The 20,055-nt window shown below is 47.6% G+C and overlaps 1 protein-coding gene and 1 long non-coding RNA gene across 2 annotated transcripts; one reads left to right on the top strand and one right to left on the bottom strand.

Moving 5' to 3' along the window:
- Positions 1 to 491: 491 nt before the first annotated feature.
- On the bottom strand, positions 492 to 15,395 carry HHEX (hematopoietically expressed homeobox). The gene is made up of 4 exons (XM_081913282.1): positions 14,972 to 15,395; positions 5,118 to 5,296; positions 4,187 to 4,237; positions 492 to 1,511 (listed from the first exon to the last, which is right to left on the bottom strand). Exons 1-4 carry the CDS (start codon positions 15,345 to 15,347, stop codon positions 1,278 to 1,280), a joined length of 840 nt encoding a protein of 279 aa, XP_081769408.1. The 5' UTR covers positions 15,348 to 15,395; the 3' UTR covers positions 492 to 1,277.
- On the top strand, positions 7,387 to 9,580 carry LOC309370316. The gene is made up of 2 exons (XR_014168514.1): positions 7,387 to 8,083; positions 8,373 to 9,580. It is a non-coding gene; the product is annotated as an uncharacterized lncRNA (long non-coding RNA).
- Positions 15,396 to 20,055: the final 4,660 nt, after the last annotated feature.

Here is a 20,055-nt window from a genome sequence, read left to right as displayed (position 1 = left end):
CCTCCGCTGCGGATGTTCCAGCTTGTCAACATTCTTCTTAAAGATAAGGGAGTTCTCTTCCTGCCCATGCCATTGTTCCTTCCCGCACTCATATTCCAATCATTTAAGAACTCACTGCACATAATGCCCACATTGATCTGACCAACAGCTTACAAATCAATATAGCTAACTTCACCCAATAACATCCCCCCCACCCACACACAAAACACACGCAAACAAAATTTACTGCAGTATACTGAAGGCAAACAACCATGCCCTGGTCTCTCTCTGCCAATAACTAATAAATGAATAGAAAGAGAACCTACCCACATTACGCCAACACAAAAACTTGCACATACACCATGTAAAAGAATGAAAGTTTACTACCCCCTCCCCCTGCTCTCTCTCCCCACATTTCTTCTTCCCCAACCTTATACAGCATTAATGTCTCACAATGAATATAGCTGATATGTAGAAAGGACTTTATGAACTGAAAATAGAGACAATGTCTGTGCTTTTGTAACCCAAGAGAATCTTTAATAAAAACATTTTTTTAAAAAAATCATGATGCCCAAATTGGTTATACATTGTTTTCAGTCAGTGGGGCAGGACTTTGGGGCAGAGGTCAAGGTGACCCCACTGAATGAGCCAGAGGCCCCTCAAATGCATTAAGGCTGGTTTACCACCTTTTGAAGTGATACATATTCCCATCCGAAGAGCATCCCCATAAGACCACTGGAATTAAGTGTTAAGTGAAATAATACACGATACGATCTAAGGAGAAAGTCCCACAAGCCCAGCATTTGAAATTACCTAACTGAGCCAGTGTTTTCAGGAGATGAAAGTAAGGTTATGTTGATGGTATCTGCTACACTCTCTCCCCACTTTTTGGACCCCTGGGCCCAAAATTCTAAACATTTTGTTTCAGTCCTGCAACATTCAAAAGGTCTTTTTGCAAAGTTTCCATCCCAGAAGTGAAATTCTCCTTGGGGAATCAAAAGGGCCCTTTTCATCCAGTTTGTTTGGTGTGGTTTTTTTCTCTCAGCCAGTTAAAGATCTTCAAAGAAGATGTAGTAGTAGTTATATTCCCAGGGGGATATAAAAACTGATCACTGTACAAATCTATCAACAAGCACAGGCTCTTTCCTGTCATTTCAAAGTAAAAAGATCTGCCCCATTTTTCAGGTGATTGTCTCAACAAAAACACTGACTTAGAGTTATATTTCCCCTCCTCATTTTTGTCAAGCCAACTCCTCTTAAAGTGCAAGCAGAGGGAAAGTCCGTCCTCAAGGGGACCACTACTGATGAGGACCATTGAAATAGCCCTTGTCACCTTCAATGTCCACCTCTTGGTCTGAATCATCAGAGATGTCAGTATCCAGCTCTTCCTGGGAGGCTGGTGATGGGGTGTACAGTGGTCTCCCTGGAGAAGTCTCCTTATCATGGTCAGGACTCAGACAGTCCTCTTGTCTTGGATCCTGGTGATTGTCCCCACTTTCGGTTTCCTCTTTTTTGCTAGCTTGAGGGTTCTCCTGAAAAAGCCAGGGAGAAAATTTACAATGGAGGATCCCAGGTGAAGGAAACACTGGGGAGGTCAAGTAGGAGGGAAGGGAGGCAAGGGTGGAGGTGTTTATTTATTAAAAAAAAAACATTTTTAACCCTTCCACTATCTCACAGAGATACCAACCAATTAAAATCACAACTATTTTCCTTCTCACAAGTACTGGGGTGGGTGGGTGATTAGGTAAAAACCGTGACCAGGGGAAAGAGACAGTGGAAGAGGACTGGAAGAAATTTAAAATATATCTTAAAAATTGTTGTAAAGTTGAGGAGTGTTAAGATGTCAAGGGGTAAGAAGCAGAGAATTACAGCTGTAACTAACAAATTAAAGAAAATTTAATGAAAGGGAATCAAATAGATAATTGACTAGAGGAGTTGCTAAAGAATTGTAAAATAAGGATGCAGTGAAAGGGAGGTATGGGGAAGTCAGGGGAAAGAAGGTGCACGAAAATAAGATTATGAAATTATACATGTTTAAATGTTTTGTATGTTTTTGTTTTGTATGTTTTTGTTTTGTATGTTTTGTGTTTTGTTTGTTTTTTATTATGTGTTTGGAAAATGAATAAAAATTATTTTAAAAAAATAATTAAAAAAAAAGATTAGGTAAAAACCCTAGGACCACTTACTTGGTCGCAAGCCCCATGGAACATGGTGGAATTTACATCTAAAACCATGATGAACAGAAGAGTTACAGGATTAGGCTTCAATTCTATAGAATACAGTGGTACCTCGGATTAAGAACTTAATTCGTTCTGGAGGTCCATTCTTAACCTGAAACTGTTCTTAACCTGAAGCACCACTTTAGCTAATGGGGCCTCCCGCTGCCGTCGCGCCACGATTTCTGTTGTCATCCTGAAGCAAAATTCTTAACCCAAGGTACTATTTCTGGGTGGGTGGAGTCTGTACCCTGAAGCATCTGTAACCCAAGGTGCCACTGTACTTGCTTACTAGGAAGCAAGTTCCATCCATCTCAATGGGGCTTACTTCTGAGTAAACATGCATAGGATTGGGCTGCATAGTGTCTGCTTTGGATTGTGGCTGGCCATGCCCAAAACTTCTTGGAACTGCATTAGAGATTGTTTTTGATTTTCATTAACAGATTGTGGAGTTTGTTCAGAGGATGTTGGGTGTTTTGTTACTCTTTCCTTAAAGCAAAGAATGCAGCCTGCCATTTTTGCATATAACCTATGTTCACAGCTCCAGGGAGCATGTTCTATTACCAGCATTGCAGGGCGTTGAACCAGATGACCCTCAGGGTCCCTTCCAACTCTATGGTGATATCTTAGCACTTCTAAGGGCCACTTTGTCATCTGAATCAGAGTACTGTTGGGTTTGTCAGTGGGAAATGATGCTTATGCATACTGAACCCCAAGAAAGCAATGAGCCCATTGACTTGGGCTGCATCACTGGTGTGATCCTAAAGCCGGTTATGATGGTGAAGGAGTTCTGCCTGTTTCACTGGGGGTGCTCAGAAATAAATGACTGGAGGATCACAATCGTTTTCCTAACATGTTCATTTCATGGGTCAAGCCAGATGAACAGTTAGTCAGGGACAAGACAGGACTAAGTTCTGTATCCCTCTCAATCTCCAGAGAGCTGTTGCACTCAGATCCTACTTGTGTGCTTTCCATATGAGAAGAGGATACTGGAATAGGGGGACCACTGGCCTGATCCAGTAGGGCTCTTCTGATGACTCAGAGCGGCTCCTTTTCCTTTTAATGTGGCCATGTCTTTTTCTAGGGCTCCCAAAATAAGTAACATAATTGGCACCCATTGCAAAGACAGAAAGCAGAGCCAATTTTGGGGTGCGGCAGGGGGAGGAATAAGGTTCATGCTAAACAGCAACTCAGAGATCCCAACGGGACTGTTCATCGTCTTAAGAGTAGTCACCCAGAGTGGCTGGGGCAACCCAGTTAGATGGGTGGGGTACAAATAAATAAAATATAATATAATAATAACTATAACAACAACAAAACAACAACAACAACAAAACAACAACAACAACAACAACAACAACAACAATAATAATAATAATAATAATAGCTGAAGAGGGTAAACAGCCTCTTCAGCACTCTGTGTGTGTGTAAAATGAGGATCCTGGAGTACAGGATCAGGTTTAAGGTGCTGGTTTTAACCTTTAAAGCCCTATACGGCCTAGGACCCTCGTACCTACGGGACCGCCTCTCCTGGTATGTCCCACAGAGGAACTTACGGTATTCAAATAAAAACATCTTGAAGGTCCCAGGCCACAGAGAGGTTAGGCTGGCCTCAACTAGAGCCAGGGCTTTTTAGGCTGTGGCTCCAATCTGGTGGAACGCTCTGTCACAAGTGACTAGGGCCCTGCGGGACTTGACATCTTTCCGCAGGGCCTGCAAGACAGAGCTGTTCCACCAGGCCTTTGGCCAGGACACAGCCTGACTCCCTCCCTTGGCAATCTTCGCGGAGCTCTGGCCCAATGGTTGCCAGTGGCTTGATTTGAATTAATTTTAGAATGAAATGATTTTAGAATGTTGTACTATTTTATTGCTGTTAGCCGCCCTGAGCCCGGTTTCGGAGGGCGGGATATAAATAAAATTATTATTATTATTAATTATTATTATTATTATTATTATTATTATTATTATTGGAATAGGAGCATCTCTCTTACCTGCTTTAGACGCCGCCATTTAGCCCGACGATTCTGAAACCAAGTTTTAACCTAAGCAATCCAACAACAGCAAAAAGAGAGAAAAGGGGACATTAAAGAGAGACCGATGAAAAGACTACAGTCCTCAATACACCCACAGTGCAATGGCAACCATACTCAAGAAGTGGGACCCACTGAGTTGACTAGAGAGCTTATTTCCAATAAAGTTTATACAGGATTACAGCTTTAATTCCACCCCTTCACAGTGGGACTTGAGACTGCAGTCCTGTGCCATGGGCTCCTGTTGGGAGGAAGAGCATAATAAGAAACCTATGCACACTTGCATGGGAGTAAGCCCCGCTGAAATCATTGAATATTGTTTCCAAGTAGGTATATGTTTGTACTCTTGCTTCCGAGAGAAATTCGGAGATGCCAGACTGCATATTGGGCGTAAATTCTACCCCCTACTTCAAGAAATTGCTCCGGATCTTCCTTTATTGTGATATCAGGTTTAAAAAAAGGGGGGGAGACATTTATTGGAAATTAGCCTAATTCGAACCAGTTAATCGTTAGCTGCCAATGTAAGGTGGGCAGGTGTTTTTTTTAAAAAAAAACATGTTCCTAAAAACTAAGGTATGTCATATAATATAATTAATAATATAATATAATAATATAATATAATAGTATAATATAATATAATAGTATAATATAATATAATATAATATAATATAATATAATATAATATAATATAATATAATATAATATAATATAATATAATATAATATAATATAATATAATATAATATAAATACTGTATACTATAAATCAACCAAACCCGGGTGATTGCACCGTTCGGGCACGATCACTAAGGAGGTGAAGGGAAAGTTACTGAAATTTAGTCGGAATCCGTCTTGGAAGGGTCACCCTCAACTTCCTCCCTCGCGTCGCCTCACCTGCCTCTCGCTCAGCTGCAGCATCTTGGCCAGGCGCTTCCTCTCGGGCGGAGAGAGGTACTTCTGCGTCTCGAACTTCTTCTCCAGCTCGATGGTCTGGTCGTTGGAGAAGCGCACCTGGCCCCCTTTCCGCTTGTGCAGCGGCCTCTGCATGAAGGGGCTCCACAGCAGCGGCTTGCCTGCGGGAGACGGAGAGACAGTGGCGCTGTTAATACTGCATTGCAAGGGGAGGCACCTCGGCGCCCGTGGAGCGTCCAGGGGCAAAGCTTTCCACATCCCCATTTGTGCCAAGATCGCAACTCTCCCTTCGCCGAAATTGATGCCCTCCAGCTACAATTCCTACCTGTAGTCCGCGACATCTGGAGGGCGCCGTCGGTGGCGAAGTCTGATTTAATCCGAATTTACCTCTACTTGATTCAAGCCCATGGAACGTTCAGTTTACCCCATAGAACGTTCAGTTCACCGGATGGAACGTTCACTTCACTCCATAGAACGCTCAGTTGGTTCAACTCCTGGGATATTTGATCTGATATTTAATTTCCAGCTCTCTCCCACCACCGCCGCCCGCAAAACCATACTGCTCAGGACTTTGGAACAGAAGTCCAGAGGCGGGTTCAGCAGAATGCGCAGCAGGGCTAGCTCACCATATTTTGACAAGTAATGTGCATTGCCCACCAAAGAGACAGAGAGATACAGAGACAGAGAGTTGAGCCGGGAGGGGTACCCCATAAAACCAGAATCTGAAAATACTAAGAAATAAATTCCCATGGAGCTAACTTGTACTGAAATGCCTATTTGATGCATAGGCAGGTGAAGGGAAAGTGCGAAAAACTTTAACCACCTTTTATTCACTCTTATTCTGTTTTATTATTTTGGAAATCCGTGCAAACGGCATACATCGAATGAATTCTCCCAAGAAGGTGCCCGAAGACAACACATGCCACAACTTTTTAGCCTTTCTTTTTTTGTAACTTCAGCCGTGCGCCTCTTCGACACTACGGTGTGAGGCGGTCTATCAACCGTTGAAATGAATGAATGAGCAAGATCCGTAAAAAGGCGCTTGAGGGGTCTGATGCTGCAATGCCTATTGAACTCCGTTGAGCTCAATGGGGCCGAGTTCCCAGCAGGTGCAGAATGGATCATTTCTTCGCAAAGGCTAATAAATACACCTTTATTAGCAAACGGGTCCCACTTTTCGTCCTTCCTTTTCCTTCGTGCACTTTTGCTTAAAGAGAGAGCCACGTTCCCATACTTTAACCGCTCACTTCTTTCAGGCGCCACTCCGATTTCTGGGTCCGCTCGCCCGGCGTTTACACGAGCAGCGCAGGCCGACGCAAGGTGAAGCCGCTGGAGACCCGGCCGACTCGTTCCTGTTCAAAGGACTGTATTCCCTTCCAGCGATGGCGACCCAGATAAAATAAAAAGGGATCCTGCCTTGCCTGGGTAGTTTCTTCCCGGTTTCTAGATCCATGGTCCCGGTCACTTCAACTGAAGCCCGGGACATATCGAGGAAAGGGCGGCGTTTTCCGATTGGGCCAGCTCAAACACCTCTTTTCCTGCACCCAGCCTAATCAATCTGGCATGAATTACCCCAAAATAATCCTCCATCCTATGATTAGGACCTGCCTTTATTTCGCAGTTGACTCCCTAACGATGAAATACTTTTGCGGTGCTGCCACTATCCAAAAACAAACTTAAATCCGAGTCAGCCCCATGGAGTACAGCCGGACTTTCTGCTGAGTGAAAATGTTCAGGATCGCATCGTCAATTAAATAATCTAATTGATCAATTAATTAAGACACTTAAAAGGGGAATGAGCCACCACTGAGTTCATTCGGAATTCCTGCTGAATGAAAATATTTTCCATCAGCAATTAATAAATTGCCGGTCTAGGAGACGATACCGCAATACAGTACCTTTTGGAGACATTGAAGGAAGTTCAAAACAGCTGACATGTTAAGAAACAAAAGTCATCACTTATTCTCAGAAGAAGAAGAAAACACCTTCTGTGTTTCATTCCCTGTTACGGTGACATACCTGGACCAACATTTTCTAGATTGATTCAGGTGTTACTGTAGGAGGGAATGAAAAATATACACCTGTACATCGCTTCATATGCACACACTCATACACTTGTACAGTATGTGTTTGTACATACATATATGTGTACGCACATACAAACGCAGGCTTCCTATACACTGTACCTGTAAAATGCATTCAAATCACATTACCAGCACCCCCAAAAAAGAATCACGGGAACTGTAGTACCCACCCCAGCTACAATTCCTAGCACCCTTCGCTTCCCAAAATTCCGGTCGGAGTGAATTTATGTGTTTGCATGTGCTTTAAAGGTATATAGCTCCTACATACACTCACAACAAAAGTATCCTGAAATCGCTTGCCATGCCTTTTGGGATTCCAATAGCCCTCCGAGGTTGACGTGGGTCCTTAACTGAAAGCTGAGGGCGGGCAAAGTGAGTCACAAGATTCCAAACCGGAGTCACTAACCCGGGGCGGCTAATCCGCGGTTGTGAGGTCGGTGCTGCGCCCGGAGCCGCCTGGGGTTCCTCGCGGCTTCACTTTCCGCTCGAGCCTCCCCCGATTTGTCACATCAGCCAGAGGGCAGTTTAAGCCGCTCTCCGCAATGGGCTGATGGCAACATTTCCGCCAATGTGTTTCCTGTTGGTCTCTCTTGCTCAGAAGAAGAAGAAACACCCAAGGCTTCCTCTCTGCTCTCTCGCGCCCGAGGAAGCCGCCTCCCAAGGCAAATCAAGGCTCCCCGCAAGCTGAGCGCGGCCAGCGCAGCGCAGACCCGGAGGCGGCGCGCCCACCCCTCGCCAGCCAGCCTGGAAGCCTTGAATCCCCCGGGGCTTTCCTCACTGCTCCGTCCCCAGCAGAGAGGTCTCGGAGACTTCCGAACGCGAAGTTTCCACTTAGCGACCGCGTCTAATAGCTGTCCGCCATTGGTTAGTAAACACCATTTTTAGTTGATTAATTCGATGTGTCATTATTACACGGGCGCGCGCGCCTTTCTTCCCAGGGACTCAAGGCGGTGCACACGTTCTGTTTGCCCCACCCCCGTTCTGATCCTCACAACAACCCTGTGGGGTAGGTTAGGCTGAGAGGATGTGGGTGGCCCAAGGTTACCCAATGAGCTACAGTGGCTGAGTATGGATTGGCCCGCTGGTCTCCCAAGGTCCTAGTGCAACGCTCTAACCACTACTACACCATATTGGCTTTTTAATTTTATTGTAGATCGCAGCTAGGATGGGCGCATCTAAACCCCTTCGAAAGTCATCTGAAACGATCTGCACTTCTTGTGACATTTCGGACACTTAATTATACCTCGTGCGCACTTTGTTTCCGCAGTTCTTAATCCAAGTGAAGGGAACCTTTCGCGCTCCGGATATTGCTGGCTACAACTCACGAGTTCTATACATGAAGAAAAAATTCTGTTCACACGCTTAGAAAATTGGCATCATCGTGATGGTCTTTTTCTCGGTGTTTATTTTATTTTATTATTTTATTTTATTAACAAGCTACTGCTTTATCCTACTCTTTCATCGATTGCATTTTTTTTTAAAAAAAGGTTCCTGAAGCAACTTGAAGAATAACGATTTTATTATCGTTATCCGTGGATTTAAACCCACTTTCTCAGATGCATGCAGTCAGCTACATAAAGGGAAAAATTGTAAGGTGGGAGCTGAATGGCAATGAGATGCGAACATTACAGTCCGTGACAATCACAGCTTGAATGTACTGTATATTCAAACATCTTTTACAGCAGGCATGGCCAAACTTGGCCCCCCAGATGTTTTGGGACTACAATTCGCATCATTCTTGACCACTGGTCCTGTTAGCTAGGGGTGATGGGAGTTGTAGTCCGAAAACATCTGGAGGGCCAAGTTTGGCCATGCCTGTTTTACAGAAACAGATTTGGTGATCATGTGCTCGGCACATAATCGTATCAACACCCTAGTGGGGGGTCTGGGAACCATTCGCAAGGAACAGCAATAGGTAGCACAGATACCAGGGCAGATGGAGAAGCCTAATTAACAAATGTAGTGTATAATAATAATTCATTCGTCCCAGTTTTCGCCCACAAGAGGACTGAAGGACGGTCCCGTAGGTATTCCAGATCAACAGCACAATCCTGGGCGCTTACTAAACAGGCAAAGCTGCAATCCACTGCACGCGAATGTGGGAATAAGCCTCAACTGGCGTTGCATAAACGTGTTAGAGAATTGCACTGCCAGTGCAAACGTTGTTTAAGCCGGACACTTAAATGTGGGTGGGTTTTTTGGGGGGAGGGAGAAGTCAACATTCTAGCTGTTTGTTCAAAGCATTTTGCTGCTTTCATTGTGGATTGCTTTGTGGATTTTTAAAGGAATCGTTATATCTATATCATCTGTCTCCGTATCTAGATTTTACAAAACTGATGCTCATAAAAATGGTTTTAAGTAGCTTGGAGCCCTTACGTGTGTGCGACTCCTAAATAAATTCAATATAAGTAATAAGATCATTTTTAAAGCGGTGTTTGTACACTGGGAGGGAAAGGGAGAGTGGAATATGCTTTGAATCCATGGAGCGCGCTTGCTTGCGTTTAGACTTGGTGCCACAAATCCTGATGTGCACGCGCTTAGTCCGAGGAGCGGGCCCCACAGGCCTTAAGCACTAGAGCACGTCGTAAGTTTGCCCTGCAAGGACGGGGAGTCCTTATTGTTTTAACGGAGCCCCAGGTCTTTAACGACCAAGCCCGATTCGTCTAGGCAGGAATGAACACGCGCTTGAACGGCGTTCTCACGAGCTCGGCGGTAGGAAGAGGCCGTTTTCGGTGTCAAGGGATCCCGAGGCACCTGACGCGACGGCAGATTCTCTGGAAATCGCTGGAAATGCCCAACCACGTCAAAGCTAGACGGGCGCGCTTGGTCAGATGTAAATTTCATTTTAGCTGGTGGGCTTTCCCTCCATCTAAAGGAGCTACAAGGCTGAAGCCTTGAATGAGCAGATTTGCCTCCCGATCCTAAACTCATTAACCTGGATCTCATTTTCAGGTTTAAGTTCCGCAAAAATAACGCGATAAACACAGAACCAGCGGGATTCCTTTTCAAACAGTGGAGATCGAAATAACAAGAAGAATAATTCCTAGCTATTATACAACGTTTTCAACGTGCAAAGTCGTATGTATTATCATGGGCGTAGCCAAGGTTTTTGCTAGGGGACGGCAGGCCCCTTTTGTTGGGGTGGCAGAACCTCAGTAGCTATGTATTTTTATTGATTTAGGGGGATCAGCTGTCCCTCGCTGCCCCCCTCTTGGGTTTTATATATAGGCCATCCGTGCAACGAACCTATAGACTTCCATTAACTGGTTGGTTGGTTGGAGTGGGAAGGTGAGACGAATTATTAAAAATATGGTATCACGCAAAAACCCAAGTTCTTTGGTTTGTTGAACGAGATGTAAACCAGTTTAAGTGGAAGCACGCGGAACTCCACCCACTGAGTCCGTGGCATGCCCTGTCCCCAAATCTTAATGAAGGCACCTCCGTTCAGTTTCTTCTGGATTAAATTCGAGGTGACTTCGATTCTGGTGCACAACAACACCCCATCCCTTAAAGGGTTTATTTTTAACCGGGGTTTTAGGCAGTGCAATTCTGCACAGGGTCTACTCAGAAATTAAGTTCTTCGGAGTTCACGGGACTTACTCCCAAGGAAGTGTGTGCAGGACTGCAGCCTGGTCTCGTTTAATTCAATGGAATTGACTTCCACGTGATTTAGGGCTGCTTCCTCACGGAAGTGGAGGAGAAGAACTGTGTAAGAGGAAGCAGAGAAGAGCCTTTAGTTTAGCGTCTGCTGCCAAGAGAGCTTGGGGGCAAAACCCACGTTGAAACACATGGATTTGTTTTCGTCTCCACGCAAACGGTTTTGTTTGTTTTTTACTATGGTAGGGTGGTGCAGTGGTTAGAGCACTGGACTAGAACCCTGGTGACCAGGGTTCAAATTAGCATAAAGCTCACCGGGTGAGTGACCCTGCCCGTGTCTCTCAGCCTGACCTACTTTACAGGGTTGTTAAGGATAAAATAGAGAGAATCATATCTCTGCCGAGGGAGGGGGGAAGCAGGATAAAAATTGCTGCATTTTATTGCTACATTTAATTAGTTGGTACGTTCTGCATCATATCAAATAATACAAAAAAAGTTTGTGTGTGTGCATAAAAAGAGAGAAAGTGTGGGTCTTCAAAAACAGCAGTTTCCCCGTTTGTATAAGGGGAAATCATTATTTTCTGAGGTGGGCTCGCCATTCCAGTGTTGCCGCAAGAAGACTTAAATTAAGAGCGCACTACTGGCCCTGTTGAATCAGACCAAAGAAAGTTCCACCTAGACCTGCGGATCTGGGGCCTTTACAAGTGCCGCATAATTATCGATCGGCAGAGCGTAAGCTGTGGAACTCCCTGCCGATTGAAAGCAGGCAGGCTCCTTCGCTGTTTTCAGCGCCTGCTAAAAACTTTTTTTTTGTTGTTGTTCCAGCAAGCCTGCTCGGGCGTGTGATTTTAGTAGGCATAAGGTTTTTTTTTTTAAAAAAAATACCGATTTGTATTTTTTTAAAAATATAACATTTCATTTCATTTTAAATTAGCATTTTAAAGGTATATTTTAGACTTGTACACCGCGCAGAGGTCTTTCGTTCTACTAAGCGGTGTATAAATTTTGCTCGATAAGATAGAACAACCGTTCCGTCCTCAGCAGCAGTCAGGCTTCCGAGAAGCAGGATCTCGCCTTGGCTCGTTGCTCGCCCCCAGCGTCCCCATAACCAGCTTCGGTCCATCAAGGGCAGCCAAACTGATATCCTCCCGGATGTTAAGGACTACAACTCCCATTAGCCCCACCCAGCATGGTCTAGAACGATGGGAGTTGTAGTCCTAAAAAATCTGGCGGGCACCATGTTGGGTACTCTTGCAATCTATGGCCACCCTCAAGTAACCCTGCGAGGTAGGCTGCTTGTTCCATTACTACGGTGCTGTTTCCCGTGCATGGCTTCTGTGGGATTTATTGGCTGCATAAAATCGCAGCCAGGAAACAATAACAGACCAATCCTATGCATGATCATTCGGAAAGAAGCTCTATGTCTGTAATCCACTCGGATGCCTGTAATCCACTCGGATGTCTATAATCCACTCGGAAATCAGAGCTCACACTGACTAACCCGGTGGGGTTTCCCTTAAATATATTTATATTTTTATATATAATTCATGTCTAACGCGATCCTAACGACGTTTACGGAAATCAGTGTAATCTACCATTGCTACTGTGAAGTTTAGGATTGCAGTTTAGGATTGCAGTGGAAACGGGACGTGGGAAGTTTATCCATAACCTTTTGGACTGTGCGCACAATATACGTACATCTAAAGCGCACTTAAAGCACATTACTTTCCCCCAAAGAATCCTGGGAACCGTAGCTTAAGAGTGCTGGGAATTGTAGCTCGGGGGCAAACAAACTAAAGTTCCCGGGATTTGGGAGGGGAATCTATGTGGCTGAAAAGTACGCAGGCTAGTAAGGTCATGAAACACATCGCTTCAGAAGATCGCCTCCTACGCCGATCCACTTGGCAGAAAGCCCCCTTAGGAGACAAAAGGCTTACTTTCAAGTAAAGAGGCCCCGCATCGGGAGTTTATCCTACGCCACAATAAGGAGAGCGGGCGCCCGAGTTTCAAAGGGCCCCACATCCCTTCACCCTGTCGGTCGGTGTTTGTGTTTCTGTCTGGCCGAAGCCTTTGAAAAATGCAAAAAACATTGTTATTCAAGATTTCGTCTGCGTCAGGCCTTAGTAATTCTGGTGAAAACAGGCTTCTTTTTTCTGCATGTGCTGATTTTTTTTAAGGAAGCAACGAGTTATTTTAGCTGTCATAAAGCCCCATCCCACACAGAGGAAATGAACAATATCAGAAAAACGGATCCGGGCTATCAGAAGCCGAGTGTTTCCTGAATTTGTCTGTATTGAGGATGTCGATAAAATAATCAGCAGTGTGCACGACTCCCGGGGAAGAGCCTGCTCCGGGCGGCCAGGAAAACACTTAACAGCTTCTGAACCCAGATTTACTCCTATCAAGAGCTCAAGATATCCTGTATGAACGGAAAGGGTCAGCCAACCCGCTCTCAGACAGCACGAACTCGAGCCAATCCTGCAAATCGTTGCAAGGTCTGCTGGCGGCCTGCGGTGACTGGGGGGCGGGAAGGGGGGGAGGGAGAGAGAATCGGGGCCCTCGCAAGCTTCAGTTTTACACCATATGGGGCACAACCTCCCCTCTTCCGGTTCGAAAGAGAAACAAGCACAAATATAGACAAATAATCGAGAAATCGTAAATCCGTTTCGCCTCCGGAGTGACTCCGCTTTTGCAAACCACCTGAACTTCAACCCGTTAGGCTGGATCCCTGCTTGGAGGAAAGCTTTTTTGAAGTCGATAGCACTTAAATTAGCCATGATTAAGGTAAGTCAGTTCCATTCATTTCAGCAAGAAATGAATCTGGAGCAAGACCGAAAGCCCGGAGGATCCCGCGCCTGTTGCAACTGGACGTCGAATCCCGCGGCTCCGAAGCGAGCAAGTCCACCAGCGCGCGAGAGATCGCAGCGGACTACCCGCGCACACCCCAGCCTCCGATCCGAATTAATACCTAGAGAAATGCTTTTGAGCCGAATCGGTGCCCAAAAGACAGAAGAAGCATTCGGCCTGCGCGCACCCTCGTCCTAAGGCCCATCCGACGCCGCGGAGCTGGCTTCCGAGTAAGCACGCCTTGGCGAAGGAGGAGTGACAAGATCCGACGTTTTTAAACGCACGTACTTAATTCCCATCAAATCCTCCTGCACTGCAGATCGGATCGTGGAAGAGAACAGCGCGGACACACCCTGCGCGGGGCTTGCTGCGGCAGCTGAGCGCCACTCAGTCCCGGCTGCGGCGGCGGGGGGCCTGAGCTACAAACCATAGTTTCTCCCTTGCAGCCTCGTTAATCAGTTGCAGCAAAAAACAAACCCCAAAAGGTTTAGCACGACGGTGACCCCTTAGAGATCAAGGCTGCAAAGTCCTCGGAGCCCCCAGCAGAAAGCCACGGGGACTATGAGTCAACGTGCACAGGCTTGCAGGCTTCGTGCAAAAGCAAGAGGCCAGCTGGGCCTTCATGTTTCGTCCACTTCCCTGGGTTCTCCGGCCCAGGAAAGCTGGTGCCGCAGAAACCCGGGTCCTTTAAGGGTCCACAAGCACACGCACCGATTTCAAAGGCCGCGGAAGAAGTCGAGCGAGTCTTGTCACATTTGCAGCGGAGGCGCTCGATTCCTCTCCGGAGGCCTAAGGCCCAGGAGGAGCAGATTTTTCCTTTTCCTCCAGAATCATCTGCACCCTTCAATGCAACTTCTGTACTGCGCAACCTACTCAGAAACGTTTGGGGTCCAATAGTCACTGGCTCGCTCCTCGGTTATTGTAATTTAAATATATATATTTAAAAAACTTAGCTTGATCCTTCTTTGACAACCAAGAAAGTTTCCAACTCGGAAGCCCGCTGCCCTCACCACGATCTCAATCATTCCTCTGGATTTCTGGGAGCGCCGGCTTAAGGCGCGTGGTAAGTGGGTCAACTGACCGCGGGGTAAGGGGACCAAGAGGTTAGGGGCTGGGGAGAGGACCCCATACCTTCCCCAATCCTCTCCCTCCCCCGCCCCTTAATTGGTCTATCAATCCCATCCTTCTTGACCAGGAGCCAACGGATCTGGGAGCGCAACCAATATGGAAAGGCCCCTGCTTCTTACCCCGGGGTTGCGAGCGCCCCCTCCCTGCACTCCCCCCCCCCCGGTTCCCTGCGCCGCTTACCCAGGGGGTCGTGGCGGATCAGGGCGTGCGCGTAGTCGCTGACGGCGCGGGGGAACGGGTAGAGCGGGGCTCCGGCGGGCGCGCCGTAGGGGCCCGCCCCATAGGTGGCGGCAGCGGCCAGGTGGTGCGAGAAGGCCGGGTGGATCGGGGTGGGCTCGTAGATCGGGGTCCGGTAGGAGGCCCCCGCCACCAGGCTGGTGAAGGACGAGTTGGGGGACGGCAGCGTGGGCGGAGGAGGCGGCGGTGGCGGCTGCGCGGGGTGGGGGAGCCCCGTCGGGGCGCCCCTGCCCAGGATGTCCTCGATGTAGAAGGGCGTGGGGTGCACGGGCTGCAGCAGCGGGGTGGGCGCGTACAGGGCGGGCGGCTGGTACTGCATGGTCGCGATCCTGGCACCTCGCTCTCCTGCCAGCCCTGCTGCCCCAGGCGCTGGAAAGTTTGCTCTGAGTCTTCCCTCCGGGCAGCAGGTTTCAATCGGAGGGGGTGGGGCCGCCTCATGTCAGGCCGCCGGCTAGCCAATGAGGGCGCTGGGCAAGCGGATAAGCCCCGCCCACCGCCTGTGGCCAATCCTGCCTCCACCCCTTCTCCAACCCCACGGTGCCAATCCACAGCAGCCGATGGTGCGGCCGCAGAGCGAATCCACAAGGGAAAGTGGGGCGGGGGGGGGGTTGCCCAGAGGATCAGCGCGAGGCCCCAGCTGCCTCCTAAGTGGCTCTTGACAGCAAGAGGGACAGTGAAGGGGGAAAGTACTTGATCCCCTGCTAAATTTGCCCGTTTGCCCTCTGATGAAGAAATGACCAGTCCATAATTTTAATGGTAGGTTTATTGTAGCTGTGAGAGACAGAATAACAGAAAAACCCACAGAAACCCAGATGTCAAAAGTCACGAGATTGATGTGCATTATAATGAATGAAAGAAGTGTCTGATCCCCTATCAACCAGGCAGATGTCAGGCTACCTGTATCGTCACTGTATGTAAGGAGCTGAGATTAGAAGCACCTGCTGTAAGGGAGAGGTCTTACCTGTCATCCCAGTTCGTTACAGTACCTGTACAAAAGACACCTGTCGACAGAAGCAATCAATCCAGCAAAGTAGCCACCATGACCAAGAGCCAAGAGCTGTCCAAGGATGTCAGGGACAAGATTGTAGACCTGCCCAAGGCTGGCCTGGGCTACAAGACTATTGCCAGGCAGCCTGGTGAGAAGGTGACAACAGGTGGTGCAATAATTCGCAAATGGAAGAAACACAAAATAACTGTCAGACTCCCTGGGTCTGATCCACAAGATCTCATCTTGTGGAGTTGCAGTGATCATGAGAATGGTGATGAAGCAGCCCAGAACTACACAGGGGGAACTTGTCAATGATCTCAGGGCAACTGGGACCATAGTCACCATGAAAACCCTTCCCCCGCTTGGATGATCTAGCTGGCTGGATCCTGCCCGCGGCAGCCTTTTTGAAGGGCTTCCCTCCGCCTCCTCTGCCTTCTTTCTATCGCCAAGCTTTGCCCGGATCCTGTGTGCTCATAGTGGTTGGTTCAATGCCACCTGTCACCTGAACAGTCAGAATGGATGCATTTTGACCTGGGAGTAATTCTAGCTGAGTTCAATGGGACTCCTAAGTAAAGGTGCACAAAATTCCAGTTGGATTTTGCCAGACGGTTTGGGAACCAAACCTCCCCCCCCCCGGGGGCGGGTTTCCCTTCTTTTGCACCTCTTCTGTAACACCCTCGAGGGGGGAGGGGAAATATGTGTCCGAGACACATTTTCTTGCCTTGGAAGCCGCTTCATCCTCTAAGGCAGTTTACTCCGATTACCGTAGCAACACGGGAAAGGCACTCTGCAGTCGCGCAGGGGAACGCTTGCCTTCCCGCTCTTTCAGAGCTCATTCCAAATATTGCAGAACAGGTTCCAGGGCTGAGCCCAGGTTGGGCGAGTATCAGACTCCGTTCTCCAACGGGTCCTTGTTCGTTCTCTCTTTCTTGCAGATGAGTTTGTTAAAAACAGTTTCTCATACTCTCCCACTAAACAGCGTTTGAGTTGATTGCTTATGGATTTTTTCATCCCATGTTTTCTCCAAGGAGCGCAGGGTGGTCTCCTCCCTCCCGAATCTTATCCCCAGAAACACGCACCCAGTGAGGTAGATTAAGCCTATAGGTGGTGACCGGAAGACACTTCATGAGTGTGTGAGGATTTGAACTCAGGTCTCCACACCTCATAGGCTAACACTCTGACCATATGTGTATATCCTTCGTGCAATATGGAGGAACAATTTAGAATCATAGCACGGCCCAGCTGCAATGCTAGATCATCCAAGACAGGTGTGGCCACCCGATATCTGCTTAAAAACCTCCAAGGAAGGAGAATCCACCACCTCTAGTGGGAGTCTGTTCCACTGTCGAACAGCTCTCGCTGTCTCCCTGATCGTTTCCTCTCTCGCTCTCCTGCAACTTCTTCTCTGCCCATTAATTCTTCCGTTCGCTCGCCTGCCTTTAATCCGACAGATCATTGTTTGAAACTGCCGGCTCCTCCTTCCAATTTGGGAAGAAGCTGCGGATGTCTTGAGGCTAAGCTAGGCTCGTTCCTCCCCACTTATCTCCTGGCTGGGCGCTAACTGAGCCGCGAGGACCTTTCACCTCCTGCTCCTCCTTGCACCCGGGCCTTCCGGGGCTGGTGGGGGCGTCAGACACGGATCCATACACCTGGGATCTCCGCTATGCCAAGCGCAGACGTCACCATCAGATCCACGCGGGGGTGTATTGACTAGCAGCAGGATAGGACCAGGCGCGAGACAAGTTGGATCAAACGCAGTTGCCTTCCTCCCTTTGCTCCCCAGGTGTTCGTTCTAAGTTTATTTTTTATTTTAACCCCCGGAATATTCTCCAGGTCCTCCGTCCTCCCTCCTGCATTAAGAAAAGCCACTATCCCAAACAGATGTTACAGATGTCAGGGGCGTCAACTGCCCGATCACACACAGGCTTCTTTTGGAGTTAAAAATCCCTTTATTTGGGGGGACCTCGCTTTCAAGTGAAATAGCCCTGAAATAGCAAAATGTCCTGACTGCGAAAGGATTCTTTCTTTCTCAAGTCCATTCTGGCTTGCTTTTGGTCAGTTGCAGGCAGACGAAACCTCGGCCAGTCAAGTCGCCTGGTTCGTTTCCACTTTGCGCATCTCGTCTACGGGGGGGGGGGGGTAGGAAATGCAAAGAAACGTCGCCTTTCATGCTGGGCCAACTTCATTCAGAGAAAGGAAGGCTCCTTCTCCTGTTCCCCACCCTCTCCAACACGCCACGGTTTTGCTGGTTTGTAAACCAATTTCCTCCTCCAGCCGAGAAGGAAAACACGCCCTTTGCGTTGACTCAGAAGTCTTTTCCCGCCGCTGATCGTTGGGAAACTGACTTTTCTCGGCTATTAACGTTTAGGGCTGGATGTGGGGCGAAATGAATCCTGCTTTATTCCCGTTGCAATCAATGGGACTCGCTGGGCCCATAGAGTTCGATGGAGTGTGCTTAACTCGCGAGCCCAACCAGGGCTATTCAGAAGCAAGCCCCGCTGAATTCAATGGGGCTTAAGCCATAGCTGTCAACTTTTCCCTTTTTTTGCGAGGAATCCTATTCGGAATAAGGGAATTTCCCTTTTTTTAAAAAGGAAAACGTTGACAGCTAAGGCTTAAGCTCCTAGGAAAGTGGGGCTAGGATTGCAGCGTCCAAACCCATAGTTTCTCTTCTTGCCGCCCCCGCCCCCATTCTGCCGAGACTTGAAGTATCATGGGGAGAGGGGAGGGGCATTTCCTTCCCTTGGCTTCATTCATGAATATATGAACATCTTTATCTTTCTTTCTGTCTGTCTGTCTGTCTGTCTGTCTGTCTGTCTGTCTGTCTGTCTGAGTAAGTCCTCATCAGAAGACAAGCAAGGGCAGCCGCTCCGTTTGCAGTTCTTCCGCGTGGCTCCTATCTGAAATCCACGAGGCTCATCACAAGAGAGCAAGCGAGGAGCCCCCAAACCGAGATGCAGAACGATCAGAAATCATTCCGTTTACAGAAGCCCCATTAAGTTCTATGGAGCCAGCGAGGCTTCATCACGCGCGAGAGCCTCCCCTCCCCATTGCGTTTGCCAGGGCCTTATAAAAATCTGGTATAGGTAACCGAATCCTTTTCTTTGATGACTTTTTTTCTGCCTACCTTAGCGCGCCCTCAAGGTCTTGCCTTCTTGCCCACCCCGAGAGAACTGGCTAACATTTTCACCTGGAAGCGTTGGATTTCAAGTTTAGTTTCCTTAAGATGCATGCAGTCAAAGAAAAAGGGGAAAATAGCACCCAGCCACCCACCCCCAACCTCGCTGCCCTTTGGGGATAAACAAACAAACGACGGGTATGATCGGAACTAATCCAGCCTCAGCCCTCCCTCGATATTTTTACAAGCCACCCAGTTTTTTATTTTTGAATAGGCGAGAGACCTCAAGATTGAAAGAGATTCAAGCTCAGGTTTGTTGTACTCCTAGTGGTGGGAAGCAAATAAAGAGGGAAGTGCGGGGAGGGGGGCGGGGAGATTATTCTTTGCTGACTTTTATACAGGCAATAGGCCTTGTTAAAAGGAAGTTTCAATAGCCGAGTTATTGCATTCCTGGGCTGCTGCATAAGCTCTAGCAAGAGAAGTAGGAGTTTAGGGGGGGGATCGGCACTTAATTTTTAGTGCCCCCCCAAATAAACCCCAACCACCATCTCCGTTCGCGATCCCAGCGCCCTTTTTCTAGAGGCTGAAAGCGATTAAGCCCAACTCTCCACAAAACGCCGCATTTATGGAGCTACATAATTTTTAATATCACCCTCGCAGGTTTTTATAGTCGATTGTATTATGTTTTTACGGCCATTCGGGGCTCCAAAAACCCTGCTCTCCCCACCCGGCTCCCTTCCTCCCTCTAAAACTGTCCCCGTCCGTTCTTTTCACACACTCAGAACTCATAAAATGGAACAGTTGTGACTTTTTAATGCAAGAGGGCTTGAAGTTTCAATATTTCCACTCTGCTGGATACTCGAAGCAATAAAAAATACAGGAGATTTTAATTATTTTCTGGATAAAATAAAACTTCCTCCC

The sequence above is a fragment of the Podarcis melisellensis genome (assembly GCF_964234715.1).
Source record: "Podarcis melisellensis genome assembly, chromosome: 5".
Taxonomy (NCBI): Eukaryota; Metazoa; Chordata; class Lepidosauria; order Squamata; family Lacertidae; genus Podarcis; species Podarcis melisellensis.
Note: the sequence above shows the minus strand (reverse complement) of the source record. Positions and strands in the feature narration are given on the sequence as shown.